Below are 23497 nucleotides of genomic sequence, written 5' to 3' on the forward strand. Positions count from 1 at the left end.
AGGGGCATAAAAATGTCAACATTTCAATCAAGGGAAAATGTGCCTGACTGAGAGCAATGCCATATGAAAAACACGATACGTAAGTATCTCTACTATAGGGTGACACTAAAACAATCTGAACTAAAACTTACCATGCACTTCACTTATAACGTCAGCTTCAGGTTTATCAATTATGGGAATGATCTCCATAGATGCTGTTTCACAGACTGTATTTACAGATGTTTGTTTCCGTTTACCAGTAGGTGGATAAATGACATCACTGTCACCTGGAAGAATGGCATCACTGTCCACTGAAAGGAAGATGTCAACATTTCAATCAAGGGAAAGTGTGACTGACTGAGAGCCATGCCATATGAAAAACACGATCCCTAAGTATCTGTACTACAGGCTGACATGAAAACAAGCTGATCTGCAACTTACCATGTACTTCACTTATAACGTCAGCTACAGGTTTATCCATTATGGGAATGTTCTCCATAGATGCTGTTTCACAGACTGTATTTACAGATGTTCGTTTCCTTTTGCCAGTAAGTGGAAGAATGACATCACTGTCTACTGGAAGAACGGCATCACTGTCACCTGGAAGAATGGCATAACTGTCCACTGAAAGAAAGATGTCAACATTTTAATCAAGGGAAAGTGTAACTGACTGATTGCAATGCCATATTAAACAACACGATCCCTAAGTATTAGAGTTGGGGTGATATCAATGATACCTCGGTGAATCGTGATATTTGCTTTAACGATACAGTATTGCGATACAATGCTCGGGTATCGATACAGGACGATACTTGATTACATATTCCAATCAAAGGCCTGAATGGCCTGAGTCGGCTAATGATTGATGTACTGACAGTATAGTCTACCAGTTTCAGTTTGTTTTTAGTTTTTTTCTTAAAATTTCATAACACAGCTCGATATTTACCCAAAATATTATATCCGGATACGATTACACTTTTCTCCAGTTTTATCCATTTGTAACCAGGCTATAAAATCAGCCAAATTCTTTCATAAAATTTTAATGATAAATTAAAATTTTATTATTTTAATTTCAAATCTTGTGAATTTAAGTAAAAATTATTCAAAATTGATTTTTCTATTTTGTAACATTATTTGCTTGGACATGTGTTACTTAACTTATTATTTTCCTGCTTAAACATGTCAGAAATTTTTACTTTATCACTTTCTAAACACTTTTGATTATAAAACAGATTTTGCTTTTAGCACTTTGCATTAGGTGCTTTTGTTAACAAACACCTTGGCTTCCTTGGCTGATTAAGTGTGAAGCCCAGGCATGTTCTTAAGTAAACTTCTAAATTCTTAAGTAAATGATTTCACCTTTTTGTTACAATAATTTTCATTGGTTTAAATATAAAATTACTTTTAAATTTTTATTGGCTAATATGGTTACCCTGGAGATTGTCCTTGGAAACATATAATTTGTTTTCCAACTAAAAAGCAGTCTTCTTTGTAATTTCGAACAAGCAACATCGCTAAACTAAATTGACAGTATAGAATACAATTTCGGTGCTTGTCTTGGATGTGTTTATCTTTAACTGTATTTTGAACATAGAACTTTGATAACATTTGGAATACTGGACTATACTAAAATATTGAAATAACATTACATAAACTACACATTGGTGTCCATCATAAAATAAAAGAATTAATTACTGAACTGAAACATGGAGTTTATCATTTGTGCAACCATACAGGGGCAATGACCCCACTCCAAAATATCTGTTGACTGATCGGTCTTCGGTGGTCAGTTACCACTTGAGCATAATTTCCCCCACAACTATTTGGAGCTGCCGAACCGACGGTCACAGATTTGTGGTGGAGAATCCGGGTACGATCATTATATACATACGAGAAATGGACTAAACTTTGAAGAAGAATTACAACAACTTGTGAAAGTGCTATTGTGGACTTGAATGTCAAAATCAGAAGAAAACAAAAAGTGCTGAAAGTAAACTCGGGGATCAAAATGCTAATAAAATAAACTGCAACAGACAATCCTAGAATTGTTAATGTAATTGAGGGATCAGAGCTAATTAAAGCAGATATTTCATAAACACTAAAAACAAACCACCATAACCTAAAATTAGGAACCTACTGAAGTCAGGGACTGACCGCATTTGAGCTGTTACTTGAAGAGAAGAGCCGTCATCCAGAAGAAGACCAGAAGAAGCCAGAAAACAACAGATATGATGTGATAAACATCAAGACAATTGAAAATTCTTAAAGTGCTATATTTTGGTAAGTGAAATTTCAACATTTAGTGCTATATTGTTTCTCGTGTATTTGAAACAGTTGTTGTTAACCAATTGATTTGTTACTTTATTCTATTCAGAACAGCTTTTGCACAATTTCATCTACTTTTGTTGTATTTTCATGGTAGATAGTAGAAAATTTGAACACATTTAATCAAAGTTTTTCATTAAATTGTTGTTTCCAAGCTATATTCACAAATTTTCAGTAAAATTTATTTAATAATCTCTACTTTGAGTACACATTTTTGCAAGTGCTGGAAAAATTCTATTATTTTGTACAGTTTCGAACTTGATTACAAGTTTTACAATTAAACTTAAATGTTTAAAGCAAACTTAACCTAAAGTTGAGTATTTTCACTTACCATTATTTCAACTAGTTCAGCAATTATAACTTATTTCACTAGACTAAGTAAATTTTGTAAAGATATATATTTTTCCCATTGTATTAGTATTTAGACTTTAAGTGCTCTAGATAAAATGGCTTCTTATAAGGCTCCTTGGCAGTGCTCTAAACAAACCTGTGCTAACATTACCAATGATTGTGAGGTCAAACCCACTATTTCTTTAGTTTCTTCTCTAGATCAAAACTGTAGGGCGTATATTCAAATTGATTCAAAACAGTACCAAACACTCTTTGATTCTGGTGCTGGTATTTCTTGTATAAGTGAGCACATTGTTAAGAAATTTTCTAAAGACCCTCAGTATGACCCTGCCCAAATTGCTCATATTTATGGTGTATGTGGTGAGATCCATTCAGTGCTAGGAACCATCACTCTTTCTTTCCTTATTGATGGTTTCCCCTTTCAACACACTTTCCATGTCTTCTCAACACTCCCTGAACCAGTCATTCTTGGAAGAGATTTTATGAAGAAAGAAGGATTCCAGCTGAATTTCCAATCTAACTTTATAACAATTAACAAGGAAAACACTAACCAAATCACTATCTCTTTAATTTCACCAGATCTTGCTAAAACTGATTTTGGTAAAACACTTACGTCACATGTCATACCTCCACACTCAGAATTTATCCTTCCCTTAAAAACTAACAAATTTAAGGATGGTGAAACTGTGCTGTGTGAGCCGCCAAAGAATCTAATAAAAGATGAACTGGCAGGAGGCAAATGTCTTTCTACAGTTGTGGATGGAAAAATACAGTACCGTCTCATGAATCCAACTGCTCTTCCCGTCTTTTTAAAATCTAATGCTAGAGTTTCTGTTCTTTCTGAAATTAACTGTGCTAATGTCACGCAAGTTACTGATCTTCCTACTTCTGAAAATTCTGAAGCTCCTGCATCTGTTAATTCTATTCATACCGACACACTAACTGATGAGCACTATATTGAAATTGCAGAAGATCTTGGAATCAGCCTTAATGACTCTGATCTCACCTCTGACCAGAAGAGAAGACTCTTAATATTCATTGGTAAAAACAGAAAGTCTTTTGCAAAGGACTTCTCTGAATTAGGTCTCACAAATCTATTCTCCCACAGAATTGAAACCGGAAATGCTAAGCCCATTAAGAAAGCTCCCTACAGACAAAGTCCTGATATGCGCCGTGAAACTGAGCGGCAGGTCAAAGAAATGCTTGACCATGGTTTCATTGAAGAGTCTGATTCGCCATGGAATAGCCCTGTGGTGCTTGTTAAGAAAAAGAATGGCGAATATCGCTTTACTATAGATTACCGCGATTTGAATAAGACCACGGAACCATTGTCTTTTCCAATTCCCCATATATCTGACGTCTTTGATACCATTGCTGATGCTAAGGCTGAAATTTTCTCTGTTCTTGACCTTAAGAGTGGTTTTTGGCAAGTACCACTTGATCCAGAAACTGCTCACAAGGCCGCTTTTGTCACTCATCAATCTGTTTACACTTGGACTCGCTTACCTTTTGGCTTAATGAACTCTCCTATCACCTTTCAAAATCTAATGTGCAAAGTTCTGAAACATCTTAACTGGAAAATTGCTCTTGTTTACATCGACGACATTCTTGTCTTTTCTCACAACTTTGAAGAACACCTCGATCACTTATCTCAAGTCTTTTCTAATCTAAGCTCAGCAAATCTTACTCTTCAGCGGCAAAATGCAAATTTGCAACCCGTGAGATTGAATATCTCGGGCATGTCATCTCAAAACATGGTATCAAAGTCAACCCAGATAAAACAAAAGCCATTGACGAGTACCCACCCCCCAAAAATGTGAAACAAGTCAAATCTTTTCTTGGTATGACTTCGTACTACAGGAAATTTATTAAATCATATGCCAAAATTGCAAATCCCCTATCAGCACTTCTTAAAAAGGACTCTAAATTCAAATGGACACCTGAATGTGAAAATGCATTTAAGACTTTAAAGAAAGCTCTTTCTTCTCCGCCTATTTTAGCCTTCCCTAGATTTGATAGACCATTTATTCTAGCAACAGACAGTTCTGATCATTCCATTGGTTACGTATTGTCACAATTGGATGATAATGGTCTTGAACATCCTATTTCATACGGCGGAAGAACACTACATGGCCATGAGTTAAGATGGCACATCACAGATAAGGAGGGGTTGGCACTGGTAGAAGCTGTGAAACATTTCAGACCCTACCTTGCCAACAACTTCTTTACAGTGTACACAGATAACGTTTCTGTGAAGTGGTTGAAGCACATTAAGAACTGCCAAGGACGTCTCGGTAGATGGGCTCTGACACTTCAGGGCTACAACTTCGAGATCGTTCACAAGGCTTCTAGTGCTAATGGAAATGCAGATGGACTCTCGCGTCGCCTCTACCATGAAGCGAATGAGAAAAGTGGCAAGGAACAAAGTGACCAAGTGAACTGGTCTGTACGGTCTCAGACACCAAGTCTAGAGAACTGGCAGCTGTGACACTTGTTTACAGTCACGACAATGTTCCCACTCCATCTGTAGCTCCAGCCACTGCCTGCACTGAGACAGCACCAAACAAAGAAGACTCCCAAACACAACAGAAAATGGAAGACCCTATTACACAAAACATGGACCTGATATTTCTACAAAGGGATGATGAATTTTACAGAAACATTTTCAATTATAAATTAAAACAGGAACTCCCAGACGAACCTAAGAAAGCAAAACAGGTAGTAGCTGAGGCAGAACAGTATGAACTTTCTGAACATGGTGTTTTACTACATTTATATACACCTAGGACAAAAGGCATCCCTAAGGACCAGAAACTCATTACACAGTGTGTGTTCCCATCTATTCTGCGTGATGATGTCTTGAAATCATATCACGACAGTCTGGCTGGTGGCATGCACCAGGGGTTTGAGCGCACATATGCTGCGCTCAGACAGAAATATTATTGGCCCACCATGTTCGGGGACTGCCAGAAATATATACAGTCATGTGACCAATGTCAGCAGGTGAAGAGGGACATCCATGGCAAACCACCACCCCTTCAACCTATGCCTGTTGTTGACCTTTTTCAGAGATGGCACATTGACATTTTAGGAGGCCTTCCAACAACAAAAGACAAATACAAATATGTACTTCTTGTAGTGGATAGCTACTCTAAATGGTGCGAAGCGTTTCCACTTCGCACACAGGAGGCTACTGAAGTGGCAGCTGTTCTTTTCAAGGAGGTCATATGCCGCTATGGAGCCCCTAATGTCCTTGTGTCTGACAGAGGTCAGCAGTTCCTTTCGCAGCTTGTCAAGGCACTCTGTGAACTTTTCCAAATTACACGGTTCTACACAAGTTCTTACAGACCATTACTTAATGGATCTGTGGAGCGAATGAACAGTGTAATCCTTCAGTCTCTTCGCCTTTACTGTAAGGGACAGCAGGATGATTGGCCAGAACTTCTTCCTTCAATTATGATGGCATATCGCATGACTCCTGCTACCCAATCAACTCAACACTCTCCTTTCTTCTTACTTTTCGGCCGTGAGATGCGTCTGCCTATAGACACAGCCCTCACTCCCAAAACTACTCTTTCTGCTTCTTTCAAGACTCATCTTTCCCAGATTCTGCATAACCTTGACATTGCCAGGAAAATAGCTGCAGAAAACATTAAACTTGCACAGGACAAGTATAAGGAACAATATGACAAAAGGTCTCAAGAACCCAAATACAGGCCAGCTGACAGAGTATGGTTATTTTGCACAAAGGTTCCTCCAGGTATGGCCCCTAAATTGCATAAGAAATGGGTTGGACCATATTACATTGTGTTTAATGGTCCACACAATACATACAAGCTGAGGCGCTGTAGTGATAACAAGGAAGTCAAAGTGCTTGTTAACGCCACTCGCCTCAAGTCCTACCATGACCCTGAGTCCAGGCCAACAAATCCACCTGAAGGGTATGAACATCTGGAAGAACCTTTGAATGCTGAAGAACTACCTACTGATGATCACACACACACAGACACTAACACATCTAATGCACAGGACAAAGGTAAACGACCAGCAAATCCTAAATCAAAAGCAAAGGTCAAACGGTCAAAATCATCAAACAGTCAAGTCACAAATGACACTAATCACAATCAGCAACAACTTGCACAAACACAGCAACAGTCACAACAACAGGAAACACTATCACAACCTCATGATTCCAGTCATACACAAGAAGATCCTCAGCAAACAACATCAAACATGCAAACTACTACAACACCACAAACAGCACAAACATCCACAACAGCACAAACACCAACACACAAATTTTCAGCAGAGGACATAGAAAAAATCATTACATCAAAACGCAGCAAGGATACTCTCTACTACAGAATCAAATGGAAGGCTCCAAACAAACCCAGCACCTGGGAATATGCATCTTCCATCCCTGATGTCTACATTAGAGAGTACCACATCAACAAAACTATGAGTGGAAAGAAACGAAAACGTCCTCTGTTGAAGCAACACAGATTCTTTGACAGACTGCCACTCCAATACACCTTATTAAACCTGTAAAGAACACTGTTGTAGGATACTGTGAAACTATGACTTATCCAACCAAGAAATCTATTCTATCTATGGCAACAATCAGCTTGCTCGTAGAGGTGTACCTTTCAGAATATCAGAACGAAAAGAATTACTTCAGCCATATCTAAACTCACTGTTTGACGGCCTACAAGAAACAGACCATGAATTGTGGCAGAGCAAAACAGCTTTGTTGGATGATGGAAAAACAGCCGAAGCCAAAATGATCAGAGCTGTCATGACGAATGATGAATCAGATCCCCTTGATTCAACATACTTCAAGGTCTATCTCTCTGACTCTCGTGAGCCAGTATGGCTTCCATTTTCTCAAGCCCCCATCAAGTGTGTTAGACAGTTTTTGTTTAGAATGGCAGCCAAGATCAAGCAGCCTGGTAAAATTTTCAAATCAAACAAAGGTTCTAAATAATAATTCAGGTTTTATGCATAGTAGATAATGTATATTTTTGTAAATTGAACTGTACTCTACTGTCAAGGTATAGTTTGATAGTTGTTTCCAACACAAAGTAAACTACGTCTAATTTTTGACAATAACAGTACTATTTTATGATAAGGGCAGATGTTTTTAGAAAAGTTAATGATATTTTCTCCAAGATATGTAAACATCTTAATAAATTTAAATTTTTACAATGTCTAATTTTACCATCTACCAAAAGGTAAATGAGCAATGCTGTTCTGATAGAATAAATAGGTTTCTCTGCAGTTAAAATGAAGTGCAACTGTTTCAATGTGCATGAGGCAATGTCCCACTAAATGTTCTAATTTCACTTTACCAAGATAGATATTATTAATATGGACAAAGAACGCTATACCATGGGCTTCCAAATATTAAAGTGTCAATGAACACAAGTGAAAATATATAAAGCTGAAGGACAGTGAACAATACTTGAATCTTCATCTTCAGTTAGTGCAGGAGGACCAAAATTATGTTACAAATGGATACTGGAAGTCACTCACTGCCAATACACTACAAATATTTCAAACTATTATAATTATGTTATTTGAAGCAAAAATAACAAAATGTAATTACACTATACTTATTGTGAAGACAACTTTAAGTTTTATGTCATACTTGCTGTCTCTCACAAATCAAAATGTTCAATATTGAAATTGTATAATTATGCAGTCATGAATTTATAAAATATTACATAGTGAACTAAAAGATTCACTCATCTATACTAACTGTGGCTGAACAATTACTGTTCCATGATATACTTGCATCAGTCCACAACATGAAGTTACAAAACCAACATTATAATGCCAATGTGCATACTACACAAAATTGAAACATTATATATGACTGCCAATGAGCAGATAACCATACTTCAGTGGTAGATTATTATTTAATGTTACTTATTATACTTAGAATCTATCCACAACTAGACAAGTTGCAAAAGCAATCATACAACGTAACTGAATTAATGTTACAATGTTACTTTAGTGATTCCAAAATCACATGGCTATTCAGTGTCAAGTTTTATGCCATATTTGCGATAAAGCCACTATCTATAGACAATTCTGTGTATATGGAGGCTACAATAAACATTATTGTTGTTTTACTTTTTAACTTCAATATTTTTGCATTTTACTGTTGTCCTTTCGACAATTGCAACATTTTCTATAATATATCACTAGTTATCACCATGATACAAGTCATTTTATAGAAAATTTGAAGTTAACTTGTTTTCCTTCATGTGCATACCATACTTACCTTCAATTAAAGAGCTCTATTTTATGATATTAATGCATGTAATCTAAAAAACAAAAAAAAAACAAAGAAAAACAAACACTTTATATAAAAATAATATACAAACGGATGAATGAATGTGCAAATTAAGACTGGCCAGTCGCTGTGTAAATCCTGAAGATACGTGTGTGTGTTGCCACTGTATAAATGAATTGTATGTTTATTATTGTCTTTATTCATATTTGTATGCAAATTTGTTATTGTTACATTTGTTATGTTGTAAGTTTTATGATTGAGGACAATCATTTTTTCAAGAAGGGGTAATGTGTAACCAGGCTATAAAATCAGCCAAATTCTTTCATAAAATTTTAATGATAAATTAAAATTTTATTATTTTAATTTCAAATCTTGTGAATTTAAGTAAAAATTATTCAAAATTGATTTTTCTATTTTGTAACATTATTTGCTTGGACATGTGTTACTTAACTTATTATTTTCCTGCTTAAACATGTCAGAAATTTTTACTTTATCACTTTCTAAACACTTTTGATTATAAAACAGATTTTGCTTTTAGCACTTTGCATTAGGTGCTTTTGTTAACAAACACCTTGGCTTCCTTGGCTGATTAAGTGTGAAGCCCAGGCATGTGTTCTTAAGTAAACTTCTAAATTCTTAAGTAAATGATTTCACCTTTTTGTTACAATAGTTTTCATTGGTTTAAATATAAAATTACTTTTAAATTTTTATTGGCTAATATGGTTACCCTGGAGATTGTCCTTGGAAACATATAATTTGTTTTCCAACTAAAAAGCAGTCTTCTTTGTAATTTCGAACAAGCAACATCGCTAAACTAAATTGACAGTATAGAATACAATTTCGGTGCTTGTCTTGGATGTGTTTATCTTTAACTGTATTTTGAACATAGAACTTTGATAACATTTGGAATACTGGACTATACTAAAATATTGAAATAACATTACATAAACTACACATTGGTGTCCATCATAAAATAAAAGAATTAATTACTGAACTGAAACATGGAGTTTATCATTTGTGCAACCATACAGGGGCAATGACCCCACTCCAAAATATCTGTTGACTGATCGGTCTTCGGTGGTCAGTTACCACTTGAGCATAATTTCCCCCCACAACTATTTGGAGCTGCCGAACCAACGGTCACACATTTACTGACTGCAAAATTCAACCCACGCAAAGTTTATAGAAATCATACGATGCGTGTTTACGTTCAATGTGGGAGAATTAAGGCTGATCGGCTATGTTACCTAACGCATCCAGACGATTCAGATTTTGTTTTTAAAAAAGCATTGTGTGCGTTCCTGTAATTTTATATACGTTTTTATACGCTTAGAAATTATTAGACATGCGTATTTGCATTATTTCTATACGTAATTTATGCTAATACGCATCTTATCTGGAGCCCTGCTGGAACTATTTTTTGTCTTTCGCTGGATGTTACCCAAGCTTTGTAAGCCTGCGCAATTCTTAAAATGCACATTTATGCTTAATGAGTTACATTCGAGAATTGCACAATTACAAGTCATAAATATGACAGATTACATCGTATATTGGTCATAGCAAAGGGAATTGACACAACTTAACTTCATTCATGCAGTGAACTGTTTGAAGTTTGAGAAATCTAATGGAACTACATCCCTTCACTGTGTTATTTGGTCCATTTAGAGAATCGTTGGATAGCAAGGACTCGTCAAAAGGCTTTCAGCCTTTAGCCGACTCAAAAACCACAAGTTCTGTCTGAATTTTAGTTTAGTTCCATGCCGCTTACGTTACTGAAACCACTAAATGTCTGTTATGGTGAATTCGACAGTGTAAGTATGTAACAGCTGATATTGACTCATCTGAAAGTTGAAATTTTAATCATCAAAAAAAAATCAAAAACCTTTGACAAAATATTTGTATTTTTGAATGTCAGCAGTAGCTCCTCAAAGCGGTTACCTTTACTTGCGTTCTAGTACCCCTGTTGGGAGTTTGTAGTGGTCCGGTGCACTACAGCTTTTAAGCACCATTTTTTTTTTATAGGCGACACATTCGTTGGTAACGACAACAAAACGACTTTACCATTTTACTGATATTTAAAGTTTATTCAGTCAAAATCTTGTCACTGCCAGAGAAGTAATACAGAATAAACATATAAAAAGATCTGTGGTCATACCTGATTAAGTTGTTAAGGTTTAAGTTTGAAAACTCAGTTCAAAACTGCATTCATTCTGTTATGTGTAAGTATCGTGATACTTTATCATGATACAACCAAAGTATCACAATAATATCGCGATACATTTTCAGCGGCGATACCCAACTCTACTAAGTATCTGTACTATAGGGTGACACAAAAACAAGCTGAAATAGAACTTACAATGTACTTCACTTATCACGGCAGCTACAGGTTTATCCATTATGGGAATGCTCTCCACAGATGCTGTTACACAGACTGTATTTACAGATGTTTGTTTCCTTTTACCGGTAAGTGGAGGAATGACATCACTGTCACATGGAAGAATGGCATCACCGTCACCTGGAAGAAAGAAGTCAACATTTTAATCAAGGGAAAGAGTGACTGACTGAGAGCCATGCCATATGAAAAACACGATCCGTAAGTATCTGTACTATAGGGTGACACGGCAACAAGCTGAACTACAACTTACCATGTTCTTCACTTATAACGTCAGCTACAGGTTTATCCATTATGGGAATGTTCTCCATAGATGCCGTTCCACAGACTGTATTTACAGATGTTCGTTTCCTTTTGTCAGTAAGTGAAAGAATGACATCACCGTCACCTGGAAGATTGACATCACCATCACCTGAAAGAAAGATGTCAACATTTTAATCAAGAGAGAGAGTGACTGTCTGAGAGCCATGCCATATAAAAAACACGATCCGTAAGTATCTGTACTATAGGGTGGCACGAATACAAGCTGAACTACAACTTACCATGTACTTCAATTATAACGTCAGCTACAGTTTTATCCATTATGGGAATGTTCTCCATAGATGCTGTTTCACAGACTGTATTTACAGATGTTTGTTTCCTTTTACCAGTAAGTGGAGGAATGACATCACTGTCACCTGGAAGAATGGCATCACCGTCACCTGGAAGAAGAAGTCAACATTTTAATCAAGGGAAAGTGTGACTGACTGCGTTAATGCATTTTGCAGTCACTGATCCTTTGGTTCCTGTGTTACTGATCAGTTAGGTCATAAATAGCCTTATATCTGACTTCTAAGAAATTGAATTCATCATTTGTAGCACAAACATGATAGATGAAAAAGGCTCGACAAATTCTTTGAAAAACAACTAGTCTGTAGGACGAGCTGCCTAGATCAGTAACTTATCCCTAAAATCAAAGCCTACCTAGAGCCCTAATAACTTTGCGAGACCTAAGTGGGGTCACTTTATGACTTCAGGTTCTTAACTGACCGATCTGAAAGAGATTCATATTAAGGAAGCTGCTGACCAAATTTGGTTAAATGCAACTGTCTCAAAGAAGATGTTTAATATTAAAAAATATTCAATATATGACACTATATATCATATACCCGGCCGAAACACACTGTTAACTTAAATACAAACTAATAATTGCATAATAAGCTTTCTGAAACACTTACTTAGACACCAAATTTGATGCACAGCTAAACTTGGAACTGAGCCACCAATTCTCACCCTGCGGAATTTATCCAAATCAAGGACAAAATCCCCTCTGAATTTGTTGAATAAAAAGCTTTAAGACTTGATAAAGATTAACATATTAAATAGTTTTTTGAATCAAGGAGGGATCTTGTCCACCTTGGTTAGACTGAGCACAGGGTTGATGGGGGGTAGGGGGTCAGGAGGTGAGGATTGCAATGAACAAATTTGTAACCCATTTATATCAATTTGACAAAAAAAATAAGGCAAGCCTTTAGTAATTTTAATGTCTTTAATATCATGATACACAATGACATGTCTAACACATGTACACATGCTGACGCAACTCTCATATATACTTCATAACACGAATCGGGCTTGGCAGGTAAGTTTACAATGTTTTTTTATCTTCCTTTACATATTATGTATCATTCATACTTTTTTTCTAATTCAAACAGTGAAACAGTATTCCAAAAAATTATAGGTGTTACAAATGAATATTCATTGCCATCCCTAATAACAAATCTTAGTTCTATTAGAAATTTGGGTAGCAAGACATGCAAAAACAAGACAAGAGGGCCATGATGGCCCTACATCGCTCACCTGAGTACCATTGCTCTTGATGATAAGATCAAGTTTTGACATAGATCATATAGGCATACACATTAAATATCATCAGGATAAATATTTTCTTGTAATAGTCCCTTTTGACCCATGGGTCACGTACTAGTCAGGAAAGGAACCGAGATATTATGCCAATACAACTTGTGTGCAAGTTTGATTTAAGTTGATTGCAAAATGTGGTCTCTATCGTGTTCACAAGCCAAAAAATAGTATATTCTGGCCCTTTAAAGGGCCATAACTCTGGAACCCATAATGGGATCTGGCCAGTCTCTATCATATTCACAAGAAATTTTGAACAGACGACGGACGATCACAAAAGCTCACCATGTCACTACATGACAGGTGAGCTAAAAAAAAACAGTAATAAAAAAATTAAAACATTCAGTGCAACTTTATGAACTAAAAAATTACATACTTAACTGATTCATTTTCTTCTTGATGATCTGTAAGGTATACATAATTCGTCACCTCAACGCAACAAAATTGTAACTTAAAACAAGACGGCCAGGATGGCCCTAGGTCGCTCACCTGAGAAACACACCATAACAAACCGTAACGGTGTAAATATGTTTGACCTAGTGATTTCATGGAAAAAAATATTCTGACCAATTATCATTAAAATTGGAGCAAAAAGTATCAATTAGTATTTTTTTTATTTGACCTAGTGACCTAGTTTTTGATCCAAGATGACCCATTCTCCAACTTAGCCCAGATTTCATCAAGGTTATCATTCTGACATAATTTCATGAAGATCAGTTGAAAAAGACAGCCTCTATCGCATACCCAAGGTTTTTCTTTGATTTGACCTAGTGACCTAGTTTTTGACCCCAGATGACCCATTTTCAAACTCGGCCTAGATTTCATCAAGGTTATCATTCTCACCAAATTTCATGAAGATCAGTTGAAAAATACAGCCTCTATCGCATACACAAGCTAAATGTTGACGGACAGACGACATACAGACGACGGACACATTTTGGCATAGGAACAGAAAAAGATTCAAGACTTGAAAGGTAAGAGCTGTTTTGTAAAATACAAATAACCTCCAAGTGAGTTGCTGGAGTAAGATGTGAAATTTTCAGTCTCAAGTAAGCCGTGAACTTGACCTTAGTCATTAATAACCCCCCAGGAAACAAGAGCTCTTATAACACGAGATGCCCTCCCTGATGTATTCAGTAACTGCACAAGGAACAGAAATTATTTGGTCACTATGACCTTGACCTTTGACCTACTGACCTCAAAATCATACGGGGTCATCTACTGGTCATGACCCAACATCCCTATCAAATTTTGTGATCCTAAGCTAAGGCCCAAACATTCTCAAGTATATGGTATTATATTTTAACTGTTCTGGGTCACTGTGACCTTGACCTTTGACCTACTGATTGCAAAATCAATAGGAGTCACTTGCTGGTCATGACCAACTGTCACAGACCTAGCCAGCTGGTAGACTGAGTAATGACAACTCAAGTCTGGGGTTCGTATGATATGTATTTGACGACAGATACGATCCTGCAACTATAACATAAACATTTCATCGGACCATAGGAAAACAATAATTACTAGTACTGGAACAATTGATGAATGCACACAATCAAAAACTAGAAAATGTTTTTGTAAAAAAGCGCATGTCTCCCCCAATGCAAAGTCCTATAGGCAAGAAGTCAATAGGGGTCAGGAGCGAAAGTCAAAGAGACACTGATGGTTGGCTGCAATAGGGATCATCTACCTGGCATGTCCAGTCATCCCGCTAAATTTTAACACTCTTGGCCTAGTGGTTCTCAAGTCACTGTTCAGGCTCCTGTGACCTTGACCTTTGATCAAATGACCTCAAAATAAATAGGGGTCATCTACTCTGCATGTCCAATCATCCTATTAATTTTCAACATTGTAGGTCAAGTGGTTCTCAAGTTATTTCCAAAAAATGATTTTACATGAACAGGCCACTGTGACCTTGACCTTTAATAGACTGACCCCAAAATCAATAGGGGTCATCTACTCTGCATGTTCAATCATCCTATGAAGTTTCAACATTCTGGGTCAAGTGGTTCTCAAGTTATTGATCGGAACTGGTTATCAATGTTCAGGCCCCTGTGACCTTGACCTTTAACAGAGTGACCCCAAAAACAATAGGGGTCATTTACTCTGCATGAACAATCATCCTATGAAGTTTCAACATTCTGGGTCGAGAGGTTCTCAAGTTATTGGTTGGAAATGGTTTTCCATGTTCAGGCCCCTGTGGCCTTGACCTTTAACAGAGTGACCCTAAAATCGTTAGGGATCATCTACTCTGCATGACCAATCATCCTATGAAGTTTCATCATTCTGGGTCAGGTGGTTCTCAAGTTACTGACCGGAAATGGTTTTCAATGTTCAGGCCCCTGTGACCTTGACCTTTCACAGAGTGACCCCAAAATCGTTAGGGGTCATCTACTCTGCATGACCAATCATCCTATTAAGTTTCAACATTCTGGGTCAAGTGGTTCTCAAGTTAATGACCGGAAATGGTTTTCAATGTTCAGGCCCCTGTGACCTTGACCTTTGACGGAGTGACCCTAAAATCAATAGGGGTCATCTACTCTTCATGACCAATCATCCTATGAAGTTTCAACATTCTGGGTCAAGTGGTTCTCTAGTTATTGATCGGAAATGGTTTTCAATTTTCAGGCCCCTGTGACCTTGACCTTTGACGGAGTGACCCCACAATCAATAGGGTCATCTACTCTTCATGACCAATCATCCTATGAAGTTTCAACATTCTGGGTCAAGTGGTTCTCTAGTTATTGATCAGAAATGGTTTTCAATGTTCAGGCCCTTGTGACCTTGACCTTTGTCGGAGTGACCCCAAAAACAATAGGGGTCGTCTACTCCAGCAGCCCTACAACCCTATGAAGTTTGAAGGTTCTAGGTCAAATGGTTCTTCAGTTATTGCTCGGAAATGAAGTGTGACGTACGGACGGACGGACGGACAGGGCAAAAACAATGTCTCCTAGGGGAGACATAATTACAATACATACATGTTTATAAATTCAAACACACAATTACCTGTATATTTATAAATGTATATAAACAATAGATGGGGAAAATTTGAGCACAAAATGTCTACGACTTTTGTTTACACTTTTGAATATGGCGGTGTGGTTGTGATTGGTTATCGATTCATGCAAATGAATGTTAAGTGGAAGATTAATCGAACATAAATATGAGATCAATGCTCAAAGGGTAGTAAATTCTACGAAATACTACTATTTTGGACTACCAACTACAATGACTAAATTGACTTACTGAACTGTATAAGGTGTTTTTGACTAAGTATAAAGACAAATATCTTTCTATTAAGCACTAAATAACCAAATAATTCTTTAATAGTTACAAAAATAGTTGTAGCTTTGGTACGAAACCTGAAACATAAACAAAGGTACTAAATACAACACACTCTATGACAAAACCTCCCTATCAAGTTTCGTGATCCTAGGTCCAAGCGTTCTCAAGTTATCGTCCGGAAACTGTTCGACTGTTCTGGGTCACTTTGACCTTGACCTATGACTATTGATCTCAAAATCAATATGGGTAATTTACCTTTTTCGAAGTTCTCCAAAAAGCATCTTTGTTGTTGTAGTTATATCTTATTTCCATCCCCACAGTAATTGGCCTAATACACTTCAGGAACAGATGTGGTTCACCATTCACAACCTCTTTTACCACACGCGAATTCGGTTTCTGCCACTCGTCATTGGCATACCTGGCAATGCCAGCAGTTGACTGATGATATGCATCAATGCTGCAATATCAATTGACATTTTTTTGCTTAATTACATTTATTCATTTCTGAATTTCATCACAATTTTGTCGTTCACAATCAAATGAAACAAAGGCCATAATTAAAAAATTGTTTGTAGTGATCCGACCGACCCAACAAATTTTACAGCCATCCTGAGGGCAAAAATGTTTTTTTGTTATGTTTGGTTCTTTTTGATGCGAAATGCAAATTCTGCAAATGTTTTTCTTTCAAATTCTTAATATAAAGGCTCTGGTCAAATCATTCAGCAGTTGATTCTCAGCTTCAGCATGATGTCACACACAAAATGGCAGCCTAGCTACGGGTCATATAACCGCTCAGTTACGTAGACCAAATAATGAAATAAACTGCCTATCACCAAAATTTCTGGTGATTTTAACCATTAAAAACAGGTGTTGAAGTTGTTTCTCATGAAATAACCATGTGTTTTAAGTATTATGAAGATCATGATTCAGAGTCAACAGTTAGATATCATAATAAATTGAATTTAATAGGCGTAGAAACGGGTAGGTCTACTTGTAAAAATAATCATTCTAAGTTTCACTTCCATGGAACATGGAAATATACAGAAACACCTATTAAGAGATTTTTTTAAACAAACTATTAATCACAATTGATAATTAATAGACTGCCGACTTAGTGCTTGTTTTGGATGTCACAAGTTGCGATGCGAGTGGGAGAGTCACTCAGACTTTCTCGACTTAGCTTTTCTGGCATGCGCCAGGATCTTAACCCTGTCACCTGTATTATCATCAAACAATTTTCGAATACACAATTTCGTCTGCCAGTACTCTGTGCAACTGAAAAGTGTCAGACATGACACTGCAGAATTGACCAAAAGCTGAATATATTTTCTGTCATTTTTCAATTAATGTTACAAGTTTATAAAAACATACTATCAATATAAGTGTATAATAAAGCCACTAACCTAGTTTTCTTTTTCGTAAATCAAAATTTCCTGTAAATTCAATCATAATTTAACTTGTGTATCCCAGTGTTAACTGAATTGGGCACATTTGGTGACAAAAAATTTATCACATCTTGAAACAAGAGATCACAGAGTGATCTTTGCGCCCACCAATGTGCCATTTTTGAGTGTTCCAAATTTCAAGACTTATTGACTAGCTCAAGGTCAAATTTCGTTTCCGTACACAACACTGTGCATGTGGTCCAAATTCGAAAGCTGTAGCTTGAGAAATGTGAAAGTAGGTCACTAGGTCAATGTCAAGGTCAAAGTTTGTTTCGGTACACAATCCTATGCATGTGGTCTAAATTTGAAGCCTGTAGCTACAGAAATGTGAAAGTAGGTAACTAGGTCAATCTTAAGGTCAAAGTTCATTTCGGTACACAAAGCTATGCAAGTGGTCCAAATTTGAAGGCTGCAGCTTGAGAAATGTAAAAGTAGGTCACTAGGTCAAAATCAAGGTCAAATTCTATTCGGAATACAAAACTATGCATGTGGTCCAAATTTGAAGTCTGTACCTTCAAAAATGTGAAAGTAGGTCACTAGGTCAATGTAAAGGTCAAAGTTCATTTCGGTACACTAAACTATGCATGTGGTTCAAATCTGAAGGCTATAGCTTGAGAAATGTAAAAGTAGGTCACTAGGTCAAAATCAAGGTCAAATTTTATTTCGGAATACAAAACTATGCATGTGGTCCAAATTTGAAGCCTGTACCTTAAAAATGTGAAAGTAGGTCACTAGGTCAATGTAAAGTTCATTTCAGTACACAAAACTATGCATGTGGTCCAAATTTCAAGGCTGTAGCTTGAGAAATGTGAAAGTAGGTCACTAGGTCAAAATCAATGTCAAATTTCATTTTGAAACACAGAACTACGCATATGGTCCAAATTTGATGCCTGTACCTTCAAAAATGCGAAAGTAGGTCACTAGGTCAAAATCAAGGTCAAAGTTTTTTCCAGTGCACAAAACTATGCATGTGGTCCAAATCTGAAGGCTGTAGCTACAGAAATGTGAAAGTAGGTCACTAGGTCAAAATTAAGGTCAACTCATGTCAAGGTTCATCTTGCCACTCAAAAATATACATGTGGTCCAAATTTGAAGGCTGTAGCTACAGAAATGTGAAAGTAGGTCACTAGGTCAAAATCAAGGTCAACTCATGTCAAGGTTCATCTTGCCACTCAAAAATATATATGTGGTCCAAATATGAATGTTGTAGTTATTGACAAGAACTTTTTAAAAGCTTTTCCCTTATAAGTCTATATGAACCATGTGACCCCGGGGCGGGGCCATTTTTGACCCTAGGGGGATAATTTGAACAAACTTTGGTAGAGAACCACTAGATGATGCTACATTACAAGTATCAAAGCCTTAGGCTTTGTGGTTTGGACAAGAAGATTTTCAAAGTTTTTCCTTATATAAGTCTATGTAAAACATATGACCCCCAGGGCGGGGCCATATTTGACCCTAGGGGTATAATTTGAACAATCTTAGTTGAAGACCACTAGATGATGTCACATACAAAATACCAAAGCCCTAGGCCCTGTGGTTTTGGACAAGAGGTTATTCAAAGTTTTTCCCTATATAAGTCTATATAAACCATGTGACCCCCAGGGCGGGGCCATATTTGACCCCAGAAAAATAATTTGAATCATCTTGGTAGAGGACCACTAGATGATGCTTCAAACCAAATATCAAAGCCCTAGGCTCTGTGGTTATGGAAAAGAAGGTTTTCAAAGTTTTTCCCTATATAAATCAATGTAAAATATAGAAATAAACAAAAGGCCATAACTCACTCATAAATTGCTGAACCAGTCTGATTTTCAGGCGGACACAACTAGGGTACCAATACATCATTCTGACAAAGTTTGGTCAAAATCCCCCCAGTAGTTTCTGAGGAGATGCGATAACGAGAAAATGTTAACGGATGGACGGACCACAGACGCAAAGTGATTTTAATAGCCCACCATCTGATGATGGTGGGCTAATAAACACAGGCACCTGGCTGCTTAAAGATTAAAGAAAAGATTATGTTGATGTAGGATGAAAAGGAACCCTGCTGCCGTGATGTGTGTGGTGTAATTTGACCTAGTTCTACTTGATTTGTACAATTTGTGTATAAAGCTAATATACTTTTGATTTAAAAGAACTGCATGATTTTTTATGGATCTTTATGATGCAGCTTAGTTTCTTTTTCCTTATTTTAAATATAATTTGAAAAGGAACTGATTGAAAATGTACTTTGTGTTAACTTGACTCATGTTTACACATGAAGCTTTTCAATTTAAGTTTAGGTTTGACCACTAAACAGATATAGACAATTTAAAAACAGTTTCTCCTTTGTGTCTTCAGCACTTGGTGCATAAGAAGCTTTGCTGCTCGTTAAAGTCATCCCTTAATGTCAACCCAGACCAGTATCCAGTGCAGCTCTACGAGCCCTAGTGACCTTTACTTTCTATTTAAAGCCCACAGTTATTTTACTGGATTTATAACAAAAATGAAGAAATCTGCAAAGTTTTCATAAAGCACATTCATTTCTTCACCAATCCTTATCAGATTTGTGTAATGTGTATGATTATAAGACCTAGGGAAATTTAACTATGTGCCACTGACTTATTAATCAAATTATTAATATATTTATACATATATATATAATATATAATACAATTATCATTAACTATACTGTTATAAAAGTGCGAAGCAAGAAAAAATGCAGCCCTCACCATAGCATCTGTCCGTGATGTTCAAAAGAGAACTGGTAGGCAGTGTGACCTCTTCTATTGGCTTCTTCGTGGTCAATCACTTCTCCCTTATATTCACAAATATACTCCCCAATGTTGAAACAAACATCTGTAAATAATCCCCATCCTGAAAAAATTGAATAGTCATTGAAAATCTACTTAACTTTTGCTCAAATTTCATCAAAAGTGTAGGTGTTCATCTAAAACAAGAATCTCATGTGGACAATAACAGACTGAAAGTAAACCTGATGTTAAAAAAATAAAACAAGAGCTTGACTATCTAAAAATCTTGTCAAAAGTAGAGTTAAATGAATGAATACATGGTGTAAACAAGTACAATCTACTTAACTCAAAACAACAAATTCTAACATTCAAGATCTCTGCTAATAGGGCATAATACTTCCTTCTGCAAGCAGAGCAGGACAATGTAGAAATTGGGCATTAAAAGTTTGAATCAAATCCATTCTGTAATAACAAAGGTATAGTGAAAATACATCAAAATTAAATTCTAAGTAAAAAGGGGAATAATTGTTAGCAAATTGGTGCCAGAATTATGGGCCTTGTGTCATATGATGTGGAACAACTATTTTAAGTTTGAACCAAATCCATATAGTAAATAGTATATGCTCCCGCAATGCAAAGTCGTTTAGGCAAGAAGTCAAAAAGGGTCAGGAGCGAAAGAGACACTGATGGTTGGCTGCAATAGAGATCATCTACTTGGCATGTCCAGTCATCACGCTAAATTTCAACATTCTTGGCCTAGTGGTTCTCAAGTTACTGTTCAGGCTACTGTGACCTTGACATTTGATCAAGTGACCCCAAAATAAATAGGGGTCATCTACTCTGCATGTCCAATCATCCTATCAGGTTTCAACATTCTAGGTCAAGTGGTTCTCAAGTTACTTTCCGGAAATTATTTAAAATGACTAGGCCCCTTTGACCTTGACCATTAATAGACTGACCCCAAAATCAATAGGGGTCATCTACTGCATGACCAATAATCCTACGAAGTTTCAACATTCTGGGTCAAGTGGTTCTCAAGTTACGGACCGGAAATGTTTTTCCATGTTCAGGCCCCTGTGACGTTGACCTTTAACAGAAGTACCCAAAAATCTATAGGGGTCATTTACTCTGCATGACCAATCATCCTATGAAGTTTCAACGTTCTGGGACAAGTGGTTCGCAAGTTACTGACTGGAAACGATTTTCCATGTTCCGGCCCCTGTGACCTTGACCTTTAACGGAGTGACTCCAAAATCAATAGGGGTCAGGGGTCATCTACTCTGCATGACCAATCATCCTATGAAGTTTCAACATTCTGGGTCAAGTGGTTCTCAAGTTAATGATCTGAAATGGTTTACAATGTTCAGGCCCCTGTGACCTTGACCTTTAATGGAGTGACCCAAAAACAATAGGGGTCATCTACTCTGCATGACCAATCATCCTATGGGTCTTGCGCGCGACACGTCGTCTTACTGTGCCACACATTTATGCGTAGTTACTTGAAAATCCATCCATGGATGACAAAGATATGGACCGGACACGCCCATCAATGCACTATCTTGAAAAATGACCTTTATCGTCTAAGTGTGACCTTGACTTTTGAGCTACGGACCTGGGTCTTGCACGCGACAAGTCGTCTTACTGTGGTACACATTCATGCCAAGTTATTTGAAAATCCATCCATGGATGACAAAGATATGGACCGGACACGAAAATTGCGGACAGACCGACGGACGGTTCAAAAACTATATGCCTCCCTTCGGGGGCATAAAAAAGCCCTGGAGTGACCAGATACATTCCCACAAACGGTTACTGAGATTTCAGCTAATATACAAAAAGTTAAATTGGGAAAGCTGACGCTGACAAAAGGATGTGAAATAGCGCAACATATTTTACAAACAGTCGAGCATTCTCTTGACTTTTGTATGGTCAAATTATTTTAGTTTTAAACCCAGTATCACCCAACACTCTGGGCTCACCTTAACAACACATTTGATTGCTATAAATCTGCCTTCCATCTGGAGCATAAAATCTACCTACCTATATCAGCATCCTCACATTTTGCCTTCCTCGAAAAAATTGGGTCTCCCTGTAGCAAACCTTGAAGAATCTGTTCCTTTGTCTTTCTAGTCTTCATTCTGAAATTATCAAAACATGTAAATTTAAACCACAATTAATAATGCAATAAGTATAAAGGTACTTCATATTCATAGAAACATTTCTTTAAGGTCAAGAGGAAAATAGGCTAAAACAATAATGTACGATTCAGGAAACACTGCCAAAAATGTTAGGAGGGTAGGTAGGTATTTTTTTTTTTGAAACATCTCATTTTCATGCGTGCTGATTAACTTGCTTAACCTGAAGATTGTACTCTGACAATGCTGAGGAATACTTCCAGCATGTGGTATTGTGGTGTTTGCTTGTTAATGTATAGCCATTAAACCATGTAGCATGTATATTCCCATCTTCTAAGCTTGCCTTTTAATCACCCTCTGTACTATGCTTACCTGCTTACTGAGTTCACAAAAGCCATAAACCCATGTACAGTCCTACTAAAATGTCCAAGATTTCAATTTCTCCCAGAATTTCTGGTCAGAGGGTTAATGATTGGCGTGAAATTATAATAACATGGAATGCCAGAGAGTTACAGATAGCATCTTTAGGTTGGCGCCCTATCAAAGCTTATGACATCGAGATGAACATTAGGTCAGGTGGTTTTATTGCATGAGGAATCAAGGAAAAGATACAGTTGTTGTATTTTGAATGAAATGTTGAAGGAAATTTCACA

General features: G+C 36.8%; 2 protein-coding genes across 2 annotated transcripts; both read right to left on the reverse strand.

The window, feature by feature from the left end:
- Positions 1 to 131: 131 nt before the first annotated feature.
- Positions 132 to 23020, reverse strand: LOC128552927 (uncharacterized; the record flags this gene model as incomplete). Its single annotated transcript, XM_053534006.1, has 8 exons — positions 22750 to 23020; positions 20689 to 20833; positions 16785 to 16986; positions 11888 to 12046; positions 11599 to 11757; positions 11310 to 11468; positions 421 to 603; positions 132 to 290 (listed from the first exon to the last, which is right to left on the reverse strand). Coding segments are annotated over exons 4-8 (718 nt in total), but the record flags the coding sequence as incomplete, so codon positions are not given.
- On the reverse strand, positions 11969 to 22847 carry LOC128552928 (histone-lysine N-methyltransferase NSD2-like; the record flags this gene model as incomplete). Its single annotated transcript, XM_053534007.1, has 4 exons — positions 11969 to 12046; positions 16785 to 16986; positions 20689 to 20833; positions 22750 to 22847. Coding segments are annotated over 4 exons (523 nt in total), but the record flags the coding sequence as incomplete, so codon positions are not given.
- Positions 23021 to 23497: the final 477 nt, after the last annotated feature.

Source organism: Mercenaria mercenaria, unplaced genomic scaffold (genome assembly GCF_021730395.1).
Source record: "Mercenaria mercenaria strain notata unplaced genomic scaffold, MADL_Memer_1 contig_3295, whole genome shotgun sequence".
NCBI classification, from domain to species: domain Eukaryota; kingdom Metazoa; phylum Mollusca; class Bivalvia; order Venerida; family Veneridae; genus Mercenaria; species Mercenaria mercenaria.